The 13,525-nt window shown below is 40.1% G+C and overlaps 1 protein-coding gene and 1 non-coding gene across 9 annotated transcripts in view; one reads left to right on the top strand and one right to left on the bottom strand.

The window, feature by feature from the left end:
- Positions 1–13,525, top strand: part of DLGAP2 (DLG associated protein 2) — a 1,328,681-nt gene that overhangs the window by 730,343 nt on the left and 584,813 nt on the right. For all 8 annotated transcript variants that reach the window (XM_077290075.1, XM_077290073.1, XM_077290074.1 and 5 more), the window contains one exon: positions 880–912. In XM_077290075.1, the coding sequence (XP_077146190.1) occupies positions 880–912 (33 nt within the window). The remainder of the gene's footprint in view (positions 1–879; positions 913–13,525) is intronic.
- On the bottom strand, positions 8,548–8,668 carry LOC143810852 (U6atac minor spliceosomal RNA). Its single transcript, XR_013223231.1, has one exon. It is a non-coding gene; the product is annotated as a U6atac minor spliceosomal RNA (small nuclear RNA).

Genomic DNA, 13,525 nt, shown 5'->3' with positions numbered 1-13,525 from the left:
CCCAGACCCATTATATACAAACCTCAGACTGCACTGATACATAGTCCCCCTTGCTATAGATGCTAGACCACCTTAATACAGACACAAGGCCCACCTTTATATAGACCTCAAACTACATGTGCAGATACCTTTTTAATTTATGCATTTGACTTCTCTACAAGCCACTATCCAAAGTATGGGGTATGAAAGGTGTAGTGCTCAAAAGTTTTTCATTCCCTTTGAGAAGTATGGGAGATCCTCCCTTACCTCCTATCTGGTAGCCTCCTGGGCAGCTGAGTCCAAATGTCACCATTGTTCGAAAGATGAACTGCACATTCTCCAAAATTAACCATGGCGTTTAAGGCGTTAAACATCCAGGATCGGTGTTATCCTCACGTTTACAGGTACATTCATTAATTTGAACATAATGGGCTTGTCAGTGAAAGCAAGTTATCATCTATCCACAGATCCAATGATGAACTTTGCTGTGCCATTTTGTAATGGGGAGGTTTGGTCATCCCACCGCTGCTCCATTCATTCTCAATGGGGCTGCCTGAAAAAGCCGAGCTCGGCAGTCCCATATTGAATGGTTTGGAGTGTACATTATGCATGAACACTAACACTCCATTGTAATAGAGCTAAAAGTTCCCTATTCTACTGGTCAGTGAGGATCCGAGTGGTCGGAACCCTCGCCAATCAACAAGTAATCACCAATCAAATGAACAGATAACTTCTTTCCACAGGAAAGCCGCTTTAATACCAATCATTTATTATGTGAAAGGCAGTATTATAGATGTTGTTTTTTATGTAAATTATATTATGGCTATTTTGTAAGTGCATTTTTAATACTTCAGTACCAGAAAAGTATAATCCTTATCTTTTGTTTCCTTGTCTTTACAGAGTCTCAATGCACATTGTGTGGTGAACCTGAAGGTGAGTGCACTGGTTTCATCACTATCATATTGGTGATAGTAATCTGTCTAGAAACATTTGCTAATCCAATTGCCAGAGTCTCCAGTACATGACTAAGCAATTGAATTAAATTGAGTAAGAACAGTACATGCTTTAGGGTGCAGACTATTTTCGGGCTGTAGTATAAAGCATGTGTACCGCAGCCTTCCTTCTGCCTTTCTGGTAACCCTGTAAGCAGACCATGATTCATAATAGAAAGAGACAATATATGTAGATTTTTTGTGCTCTGGGATTGAAGAAAATGTCTTTATTCCTTAATCTTTGATTCTTTAGTTATTGTGGAGTTCAACTAGGTCTATAAATGCAAATTCTTTTCATATGTCAGGCAAATTTCATCCGTAATAATGAATCAGACAATTATTTTTCCTGCAGTAATTGCAATTTCCAGCATGCGAAGAAATACATGTGCCATCCTCCCATACACTTGTCCTTAGCTCAACTTATCCCGAGATGTGTAGTGACAATGCTTTTCTGTAGTGATAATAGAAAAATCACGAGTTGTCTTTACCGTGAGTCTATGTTTGGTCTTGCAGTGGTTGTGATGTGAGTTGCAGCACGTCAAGGGTTTTCCTAGCATGTCAAGGCATTATATTGAATTGTAAAGACAGAAATTGAGGTCTTTAACCCAATTCAGGAAAAAGTAGGGCTGAATTTTAACTAAAGTTCTTTAGCTGGTATAAAAAAGGATAGCAGGAGGCTACATATTTAAAAGAATACTTGACTCTGATAGTGTAGAATTATGTTCCCACTTCCGTTCAGGCATTTTGCTTATCTGTTCAGCTTTTAGCAACAAACGGAATTAATGTCCAAAAAAAAGTTCTGCATGACGCTCTTTTTTCTCCAATATAAAAATAGGCACAAAATGGACCCCATAATAATCAGTTTTGAACATTAATTCCATTTCTCTGTTGCGTTTTTTTCTTGGGAATGGTTTTTGAATCACTCCCCCTCCAAAAAAAAACCTTGTTGCATTCCCCTATTACAGTTCCCCATGCACTGCAGCTTATGTCGCTGTCTTCTCTTCTACCTCGACTTGCAGTGGATGCTGCCGTCATGATGCAGTGTCATCATCGCACCGCTCGATGTACCCTGCATAGCGCCGGCCTATGGTAAGCCGGCGGTAGCTTGTGTCTTGCTGGATATAGTGACTCAGCACAGAGCCAATGTTAACAGTGTCGCAGTCAGTGTGGCAAACAGCCTGACCGACCCATTTGGTATTTGCCAGATTTACCTGAAGACCAATCCAGCCCTGCCTGATACTCTTATGTTTAACATACCCAGATAAGGGGGATTCATATTCTCAAAAGCAACATCAACATGGAGGAAATTATACAGAAGCGCTGAGCAGTGTAGCTGTGAGAACCTGCACCCCTTTTTCTTTGTCTGTCGCTTCCTCTGTCTCCCTCCATCAGCTCCCGTTCCTTCTTCCCCTCCTCCAAAGTCTTCTATGAGTTGTCTTCTCCAGTCTGAGAACAAACTTTTGCATATGAATTTCATACTTTAATGTAGAGATGGTAATCAATGCAGGAGACCATGGGACTGTGGAAGAAAACCCAAGCAATTGTCATCTTGAGATATCAAATTTTTAAAATTGGATCTTAACCTGCTTGAAAAATTAATTTCAGATTTTGCCAAAATTTTACATGGGAACTGGGCTAGCAAGTGACTTTCCAGAATAACCTGCCCTGTCTGTACATAGGGAATAACATAATATCTGGCTATTATAGGACTTGTATTTTGCATTTTCATCAGCTGTGCACTATGCATGCTCTATCTCTAAACTTGCAGTTGAGCTGGTGGGAAGATACTTGCTATGATATCTCCCATACACAGATTTCTGTTATTCCTTCCCCTTTTAGGACCCATAGGATAAGCAGCAGCAGCCTGGAGGACATTACACAGCACTATTGAGCTGTGTGAATGTAAATCCAACTCTGGGTTGAGGTAAAAGACTTGTTAGAAAGCTCATCATGATCTCTCTTTCTCCCTCTGCTTGTTTACTTAGGCTGATCCTTACTCCTCATGCCTCCACCTCTTTCCATAGAGTATAATAGGCCGTGTCACATTACCACAGTCCATCTTGTCTGAGCAAGACAGAGTTTAGTTCAGTTTTTGCAATGTGGATAGTAAGTTAAGAAAGCAGGCAGAAGGGCAGGAATGGTATACTTCATAAGCAGGGAATGAAGCACATTTCTCTGATAAGATATATTACAAAGTCACTTATAATCACTTGTACAATTGATTTATGCAAAGTTTGTGGAAAATACAGTTTTAACTTAATAATTCTATCCATATACCATGTTATAACATATTCGCAATATTCAATGTTAGCTGGTTCATATAATTTCAATATGGGATCCTCATTGTTAGGGTGCCATTATTTATGTTAAAGTTTCATTATGCAAAAACCTTGTTCTGTCCTAATGCTGATTTTAATAGGTACCACAGCATGTATGATAATAAGCACCATGCTGTAATTTGGAGATACTTAGTTTGAGAGCAGACAATGATATAAAAACTGAATTTTAATTTTTTTTATGTTTTTCCAAACCCGTAAGAAATGTGCTCATGCATTAGAAGTTATTGCACCTTAAGTTTCCAGAGTGATATATATTTTCTGGTGTAATTCCATTCATTTCATTGTTAGAAGAGGCACACAATTTCCATTGACCTATGTGGTCAATTCGTTCTCCAACTTTAAAGCTATTGTCTCATTTTATATCTCTATGGCTAGTGAAAGAAGAATATACTGGTATTGTAGCTGATATCGAATAACCTACTGTATTTCTACAGCGTAATTACACTTTTTAGATTGAGGATAAAATAGGTCATGTGCATGTAGTATAGTCCTGATCTACCCGTTCCTTTAATTACTTGTGTATGATATAATATTATTTGGGTAGCTTTATTATTTAACTAATGTAATTAGATGTGAAAATAGCAATTTGACACATCCAGTTGCTTTGCACTTTGAAGACCCAGAACAATTACATTAACAATTTGTCTCTGTAATTACAATCAGCTATAACTGGATTCTTTAATACTGTGTTGGTGGAGTTGACATTTGCTTAATAAAATTTTGTAAGCCTTTTTAGAAGGAAGCGGAATGGAATTGCAGCATGGCTTGATACATGGTCATAACTAGAGATGAATAAAGGGGGCACGGTATTGTACATGCACCATGGCCATTCATTCTGTTGATCCAATTTTATATGATTCATGGTCCACACGAAGTATAAGTCATAAATTTTACCCTCAAAATCCCTTTTAAAAGGTTTACATTGACTATATATTCTGACTGCACGAATACTTGAATAATCAAACCAGTTATGTTAGGCCTAGATTTTGTAAAGACGGTTAAGGAATAATTAAAAAGTTAGTGTTTAGTCTTCTTAAATAGGCTGTTTGATCCATATACACCATGATTTAAACCACAGATTGGAAGAAAGCCAATAGTCTGTCTATTTCTAGCATCTAAGAATAATATGTACAATCTTGGTCCATCTATTTCAATCTAAGAAAATCAGTATCCCTAGTCAATGGAGTTAGGGCGATAAGGCACGCTTGCTTTATTGCTAGTATCTAATAGGACAGGAAGTTGATAAAGTGAATGTAATGGGAACCTGTGAGCTATTTGCCAGCAGGTAATGTGCAGGTAAATAGCATTTTATACATGTTTAGGTAATGTAATGGAAGCGCGGCTACAGGGAGAAAACAGAATTATGTTCTTCCTGCCGCCACACACCTCTAGTTATTGGGGCAATGCAGGGGGCAGTGAACAGTCACTGCTCACTACACAGCACATTGAACTCATTCCCTTTGCACCCTGATGGACAACCTGCTCTGTAGCACGTGTGCAGCGTGTCTATGCAAAGCTGGCTATCAGTAAGGCTATGTGCACACGTTGCGGATTTGGCTGCTGATCCTCAGCGGATTTGGCCCTGCGGATCCGCAGCAGTTTTCCATGCAGTGTACAGTACCATGTAAACCTATGGAAAACCAAATCCGCTGTGCACAGGCTGCAAAAAATTCAGCGCAGAAACGCAGCAGTTTATTTTCCACAGCCTGTCAATTCTTTATGCGGAATCAGCAGCGTTTTTAAACCTATTCCATTATAGGAATCCACAGGTGTTAAAACGAAGGCGAAATCCACACAAAATCTGCACAAAATCAGCAGAAAACCCACAGGGAATACGCAGGTAACACAGGTCATTTTACCTGCGGATTCTGCAGAATCCGCGCTGAAAAATCCACAATGGAATCCGCAACGTGTGCACATACCCTAAAGGTGCAAGGGGAACTAATAAAACCACAATCATTGAGTAGTGATGAGTGAATATACTCGTTTCTCGAGATTTCTGGAGCACGCTCGGGTGTCCTCCGAGTATTTTTTAGTGCTCGGAGATTTAGTTTTTCTTGCCGAAGCTGAATGATTTACATCTGTTAGCCAGCATAAGTACATGTGGGGGTTCCCTAGCAACCAGGCAACCCCCACATGTAGTTATGCAGGCTAACAGATGTAAATCATTCAGCTGCGGAAACAAAACTAAATCTCCGAGCACTAAAAAATACTCGGAGGACACCCAAGCATGCTCGAGAAATCTCGAGTGACGAGTATATTCGCTCATCACTAGAAGTGAGCGGTTACTATTACAGCCCCCTACACTTCCCCCATGAAGAAGCAAGCAGCTACTGAGAGAATATAACTTAACTTTCTCCCTGTAGCTGCATTTTCAGTAAACCTGCCTAACATATTTAAAGCACTTCTTACCTAGAGACTACCACTATGTTGGCAAGTACATAGAGTTTTTTTAAATTGCAGTTTCACTTAAAACATGGTAAAAGGGGACCAGTTTATTATGTAAAGGGAAATTTTGAGAGAATGAGTCGAGAAACAACTGTGCAATTCTAAGACTTGTGCAAATATCTTTATCAATTAATCTAAGAATACTGTTACAAAATATGTCACAATACATGGGCACCACAGTGGTTCAGCTGTTAGCAATGCAGTGCTGGGGTCCTGGGTTCAAATCCCACCAAGGACAATGTCTGCCAGGAGCTTGTATGTTCTCTTCATGTTTGCGTGGGTTTGTCCAGTTTGCTCTCACATTCCAAAGACATACAGATAGGGATTCTAGATTGTGAGCCCCATTGGAGACAGTGATGATAATGTTTGTAAGGCGTTGTGGAATTAATGGAGCTATATAAGTGAGCAAAATAACTAGAAAATACATGCAGACCCCAAATTAACTTTGGAGAGCATAAATGAAAAAAAAAAAATTATATATATATATATATATATATATATATATATATATATATATATATATAATATATTTTTTGGCTGAAAAAGACCCCTTCGGCTTATACACGAGTCACGGTCCCAGTGCGGAGGTCACGGCGTCTCCGGGAACTTGTCCGCGCTCCGCTGCAGCCTCTAAGTATTCTGATGGCTGCTGACAGGGCTGGCGGTCGGCGTTGGCATGGGGGCAAGTGCCGGGGTCCTGAGCAGGCGGGGATATCGGCGTGCTATGGAAGCCAGGTGCCTGTACCGCCACTTGCTCAGACCCCCGGTACTTGCGATATTCACCTGTCCCGGTTCCACTGCCGCACTGTGTCTTCCGCATCCTCTGGCTCTGCCTGAACAGTCACTGCAGAGAGCCGATGACGCTAAGGAGCATCGGTCAGTGACTAGAGGCGAGTATGTATTTTTTTTTTCTTTGCAGCAGCAGCAATATAGGATATTATCATATCTGCATAAACTGCACTGATATCATGAGCATCTTATGGGGCTATCATCAACCTTTATGCAGCATTATATGGGGCATATTTTTGTAAGGAGCCTCTTATGGGTCCCATCATGAACTTTGTAGAGCATCATATGGGCCCATCATGAACTTTATGGAGCATTATATGGGCACATTATGAACTTTATGGAGCATTATATGGGCCCATCATGTACTTTATGGAGCATTATATGGGCACATCATGAACTTTATGGAGCATTTTATGGGCACATCATGAACTTTTTGGAGCATTATATGGGCCCATCATGAACTTTCTGAAGCATTATATGGGCACATCATAAACTTTATGGAGCATTATATTGGCCCATCATGAACTTTATGGAGCATTATATGGGCCCGTCATGAACTTTATGAAGCATTATATGGGCACATTATGAGCTTTATGGGGCATTATATGGAGGATATTTTGTATGGAACATCTTATGGGGCCCATCATGAACTTTATGGAGCAATATATGGGCCCATCATAATCTGTATTTCTGCATTATATGGGGCTCTTGATTCAATATGTAGCCCCCTTGCTTTGCCCAAGCATTGCTGAGTACACGTACTGGTATATCTCTGGTCTTGAATATACAGTACGTACCATATTTTGAGAATTTAATCGCTATGGTATGGATTTCTTTTTTAAAGTCTTTTTTTATCTCATTAGCAATGGATCCCAATACTTCTAATCCTGGACCAAAACAAAAAAGCAGGTCACACGAAGCTGGCTTCAAACTTAAAGGGCCACTGTCACCCCCTCCAGCCGTTATAAACTAAAAGAGCCACCTTGTGCAGCAGTAATGCTGCAGTCTAACAAGGTGGCTCTTTTAGTTTTTGATTCTGTTATTCTCACAATAAATGTATTTATAATTTCGCTGAAATACCTCTCTTTGTACCTGGAGGCGGGTCTGAAGCCTCCTCTTAGAAGCGCCCAACTGCCGTCACTCATCTCTTGTGTAGATTTTCGCCGCCCCCTCAGCGCTGTTATTGTGTGAATTCCGGCGCCTGCGCTCTGCTCTTCTGCCTTGCGCAGGCGCATAGAGCATTTGCCGTCCTAGCGCTGGTGCTGGGTTCTGTTCTGCGCCTGTGCGGGCAGTGCTGCCACCCTGTTACTGAATCCCCGCCCCGCACTGTGTTATACATTATGCACAGTGCGGGGCTGGGATTCCTGAGCATGCGCACTGCGCTTGTCAGATGCTCCACAGGTCCCCCGCCTTTTAGCATTGCCGGAATATACAGGAATCCTTGCCGGCGTTTGGAACAGCCGCACAGAACAACGCTGGAAGGCAGGGGACCTGTGGAGCGTCTGACAAGTGCAGTGCCCGATAATTTACCAAGTATTGGCCACTATGTTTAATATCAGAGCTGAGAGTGCAGCAGCAATAAAGAATAGTGAGGCTGAAAGTTTCACTATATTTTTAATTAAACTCTTGTTTATAAGGAACTGGAAGGCATCACCATCATAATGTGGCTTTTTAAGGTCTCCTCAATAGAAGACAAGAAGGTCATTCAAAAAACTATTCAAGAAAATTCATATACTATATATTGGAGCCAAACACCATACATTTAATGAAGTAGACACTTGTTATAGTCTAATAAAGGTGATTTAGAAGGCAATTTATTCTTTATTGTCACATCTTTTCTGAGCCAAAAAGTACAGATACAATAAGCCTTATATGTGAAATGTCTGGGATATCAAGGCCTTAACATTGCAACAAAAATGATGCAGCCATGAAACTTTTTGAACACATGATTAATTCAGCTGGCCATGGCTGGAGAAAATTAGGACATTTTACCCTTCTGTAAAGACAATTGTAAACAATCCCTCACTTGATTTTATTTATTTTTCATCTGATGACCTGGGTTTGGGAAGCCTCTCCCATTTGTGAAGGAGAGTGCTAACCTTCTCTCATACTTTACAACACTAAGTATTCCTGATTATATTGTATGTACATTTCTGACTTGAAAGGAAACTATTATCGGAAAATTAGCTATTGTTTAAATTGGGTTTTTGTGCTACGGGGAATCTGTCATCAGGTTTCTGCTACCTAATCCAAGAGCATCTTGATGTAGGGGCAGATACCGTTATTCCAGAGAAGTATCACTTACTATGATGCTAAGTGTAGTTTTTATAAAAATATTTTTTTTATCAGCATGAGATTATCATTAGAGGACTACTTGGCCTGCTCAATGACCCCAGCATGGATTGGCAGCTTTCTGCCTATGCATAGCGTACACGGAAAGCTGCCAGTCAACGATGTGAGTGGGGTAATGCAAAGCTAAGGATTCAGAGAACTAGTAGATCTGCAGAATATAACTCACTTTGATGTGGGCTCCAGCAGTGAGCCCACATCTTTCTCAGCACATGTCAGCTGTTTGGAACAGCTAATAAGTGCCCGAACCACCGCGGGTGGAATCGCGATCCACCCACGGCTATTAACCCGTTAAATGCTGCTGTCAAACGCACTTAACATGCGCTTCCAGCAATCATGCTGGAAATCCTGCCCTCCGGTGACCCCGTCACATGATCGCGGGTCACCAATGAGTCGGCATGACAACCAGAGGTCTCCTGGAGACCTCTATGGTTGTCACTGCCAGATTGCTATGAGCGCCGCCCGGTGGTCAGCGCTCATAGCAAGTGAGTAATTCTGCTACATTCAGGTGATCTGATCATCGCTTGTATGTTGCAGAGTCGAGAGAGTTATGGCAGCTTTTAGTCTCCCATGGAGGCTATTGAAGCGGGCCAAAAGTAAAAACAAAGTTTTAAAAAATATAAAAAAATAAATAAAGTTCAAATCACCCCCCTTTCACCCCATTCAAAGTAAAACAATTAAAAAAATCAAACCTACACATACTTGGTATCGCCGCATTCAGAATCACCCAATCTATCAATAAAAAGAAGGATTAACCTGATCGTTAAACGGCGTAGCGAGAAAAAAAGTGAAAACGCCAGAATTGTTTTTTTTGTCGCTGCGACATTGCGTTAAAATGTAATATCGATATTTTGATGTAATTACAATATCGATCGTATCTGCACCAAAATGGTATCATTAAAAATGTCAGCTCAGCACACAAAAAAATAAGCCCTCACCCAGCCCGAGATCACGAAAAATGGAGATGCTACGGCAGGGGTGGGGAATCTTTTTTCTGCGAAGGGCCATTTGGATATTTATACCATCCTCCGGAGGCCATACAAACTCTGCCCACAAAGTACATCCTGACTCTGGCACTGGTTTCAGGATGTAATCTTTCATTGCATGCCCTTCAGTGTTCAGTAGTGAACACTGCGTGTGTGCTAACAGAGCAAGAAGAAATGAATGAGCTTGTGGCAATAAAAATACAGCTCCTTGTCCCTGAAAATCTGCTTGTGGGCCTAATAAACAGTCATCAAGGGCCGTAAATGGCCAGGGGGCCTGAGGTTCCCCACCCCTGTTCTACGGGTATCGGAAAATGGTGCAATTTTATTTTTATTTTTAACAAAGTTTGAAATTTTTTTCACCACTTAGATAAAAAAGAACCTAGACATGTTTGGTGTCTATGAACTCATAATGACCTGGAGAATCATAATTGCAATTTTAGCATTTAGTGAACCTAGTAAAAAAGCAAAACAAAAAAAAGTGTGGGACTGCACTTTTTTTGCAATTTCACCGCACTTGGAATTTTTTTCCCGTTTTCGAGTACACGACATGGTAAAACCAATGGTGTCGTTCAAAAGGACAACTCACCCCACAAAAAAACAAGTACTCACATGGTCATTTTGAACAAAAAATAAAAAAAGTTATGTTCTGGGAAGATGGGGAACAAAAAATGAAAATACAAAGCCAAAAATACCTCTGGTCGTTAAGGGGTTAATGTGAAAAGCCTGAAAAGATATGACAATGGGCTAACCCAATAAAGGAAATACCATGTAAAGTTCCCAAGTATATATAAATAACAAAAAGTAAATAAATTATCAAAACATGACTTTATGAAACCTTGATAGTAGTACCCTGTAGATCCAATAAATCCAAATGCACTGGAAGAATCCAGGGTAAAAAGTTCACATTTGCGTTGTTGGGCGTTGCGTCGGTGACGCAACGCACAACGCATGCAAAACGCATGCAAAACGCATTGTTTTGTGACGCATGCGTCCATTTTTGGCATGATTTTTGGCGCAAAAAAACTGCATCATGCAGCGTCCTCTGCGCCCTGACGCTTGTGCCAAAAATGACGCATGCGTCACAAAACGCAAGACAACGCATTTCCATGGGCCCCCATGTTAAATATAGCTATGCGATGCCGAACCTGCGCCCGACGCAACGCAAATGTGATCGTAGCCTAACACACAATATAAACTGGTACCTGGATGATGCTTTATTTCAGGGAGGGGAGGGACTGCTTCTGTGACAATAACCGCAGCCTCTTCTCCCTGCTCTCATGAAACTTTGAGTATCCCAGCATGCACTGGTGATAATCAAATGAATCATCATCAGACAGGAAGTACAGAAAAAAAATACAAAGTAGCTAGATAGTGTACTTGGGGAATGGTAGAGAATTTTTTAAAGCAAGTATATTAGAAAATAGCTTAGTTGATGGGACTAAATAGATAGGGAAAAATTATTTTCTTTTGGACCACCCTTTCAAGATTTCGAAAGGAGTGAGTTTATACTTTATATTAGTCAGAAATAGGTGAGAATTTATAAATAATCTGAGCTGGAATATGCCAGCCAGGATAGACGACTACCTGGACAAGAGGTTTGATGTTCTGTAAAGGAAGGAAAATAGCCTGATCCCATGAGAACATGTCTCAACCTAACCCCAGAAGATCTGTCCCAGATTAGAAATGAGTCCGCACCTGAAGTAGAGGAGAAATCTGGTTTATCAAACAAGGGCATTAATGTACCTAACCTACATGATATAGATGATGAGATTAAGACTTGCTCCCATGTTTGCAAAAAATGTTGAGTGACTATTGGTAATTGTTTAGTTTGTACTTGAATTTTGTCGATAAAAAGTAACAATCTGAGTGTTCAGGGAGAGGGGTCCCTTTCCAGTTTCACCCATTGCTTATTTTCCACCGAACTGAAACAGTCATCTGCTCTCATTAGAATCGCAGACTGATGGTATTTTTTTAGCTCATGCCCATTTATTGTTAAGACGACACAATATTTTAAAACGTCTCCTAGGCCTCAACGTTCCCTATACAAATTTGCTAATAGTCTTGTTGAGACAGAAGAAAAAGGTCTGAGGAGCGACGACAGGAACGGTCTGGAATATATAAAGAAGTTTTGGCAAAATGTCCATTTTGATCACATTAATACAAACAAACCAGGACGAGGTTTTCAAGTTATAATTCATTAGATTTTGAAGAGGTTGTTCAAGGTTGGAGATATAATTTAAACGATACAGATCATCCAAGTTTCAATTTGTGTACCAGGGTACTTAGTTGCATCTGTCTGACACTTAAAGAGAAGGTTAGAAACTATGGAAAAGTATATATATATATATATATATATATATATATATATATATATATATATATATGTATAGGAAGGCGCACGTGTCAGGAGAGGTATTGGTAGTATACGGCTGCAAACAGGGCAACACCACAAAGTTGTCAGAAGTTAAAAAATAAATAAAAAAGTTTGCGCCTGTATACACCCTCAGAGAAAAAAAGCTGATTTAAAAAAACATAAACAAAATCCCCTCGGAACAGGATATTCATACAAATGCATCCTCCGGATTGAGGTCCACTATGTGCGATACAAGTTTTCTAGTTTTCTAGAAGGTTAGAAACTAGTTATTGTGTCAGTTCATTGTTAAAAGTTATGTTCATTGCTTCTGTTTTGCAGTAGTTGACTTTAACCTCTTTGTGACAGAGCCAATTTTGACCTTAATGGCCAGGCCAAATTTTACAATTCTGACCACTGTCATTTTATGTGGTTATAACTCTGGAACTCTTCAATGGATTCCACTGATTCTGACTCTGTTTTTTCATGACATATTGTACTTCATGACAGTGGTAAAGTTTATTCGATATGACTTGCGTTTATGTATGAAAAAAATGGAAATTTGGCAAAGTTTTGAACATTTTGCAATTTTCAAACTTGTAATTTTTCTGCTCTTAAAGGGAACCTGTCAACCCCAAAATCAAAGGTGAGCTAAGCCCACCAGCATCAGGGGCTTATCTACAGCATTCTGTAATGCTGTAGATAAGCCCCCGATGTATCCTAAAAGATGAGAAAAGGAGGTTAAATTATACTCAACCTGGGGTGTTCCTGCTGCGGTCCGGTCCGATGGGCGTCGCAGGTCCGGTCTGGGGCCTCCCATGTTCTTACGATGACATCCTCTTCTTGCATTCACGTGATTGGGGGTAAAAAGAGAATCTTCTGAGATTTTATTGAACACTTTTATGAAAAATTGTAATAACTGTGATGCAAACATCTTATAAAATCTTATTGAATTCATCTGATTTAATGGCCTCTCTTATCTCTCCTTCAGTGAAAGGTTTGTCTAGTACCTCCCGCTCAGGCATCTGTAAGGAAGGAAGAGCAATGTCCATAATATATTTGTCAAATTTTGTTTCAAGATGGCAGAGCATGTTGTGGTATTGTCCATGAATATTATATAGTCAGCTATAATAGCAACAAAATGCTTCAGCTATGTTAGTGGGGCTATGAATTTATGGAACCTAGCGTTCATAGAACCATGTCAATCTCCAGCTCCTTATCAATACCACCAAGGATATTATTGAATAATGTCCGCAGTGTTGGCATAATCATTTGTGCATTGATACATTATCT

This window comes from Ranitomeya variabilis, chromosome 2 (genome assembly GCF_051348905.1).
Source record: "Ranitomeya variabilis isolate aRanVar5 chromosome 2, aRanVar5.hap1, whole genome shotgun sequence".
In the NCBI taxonomy this organism is placed as follows: Eukaryota; Metazoa; Chordata; class Amphibia; order Anura; family Dendrobatidae; genus Ranitomeya; species Ranitomeya variabilis.
This window is presented reverse-complemented; position numbering and strand designations above follow the sequence as displayed.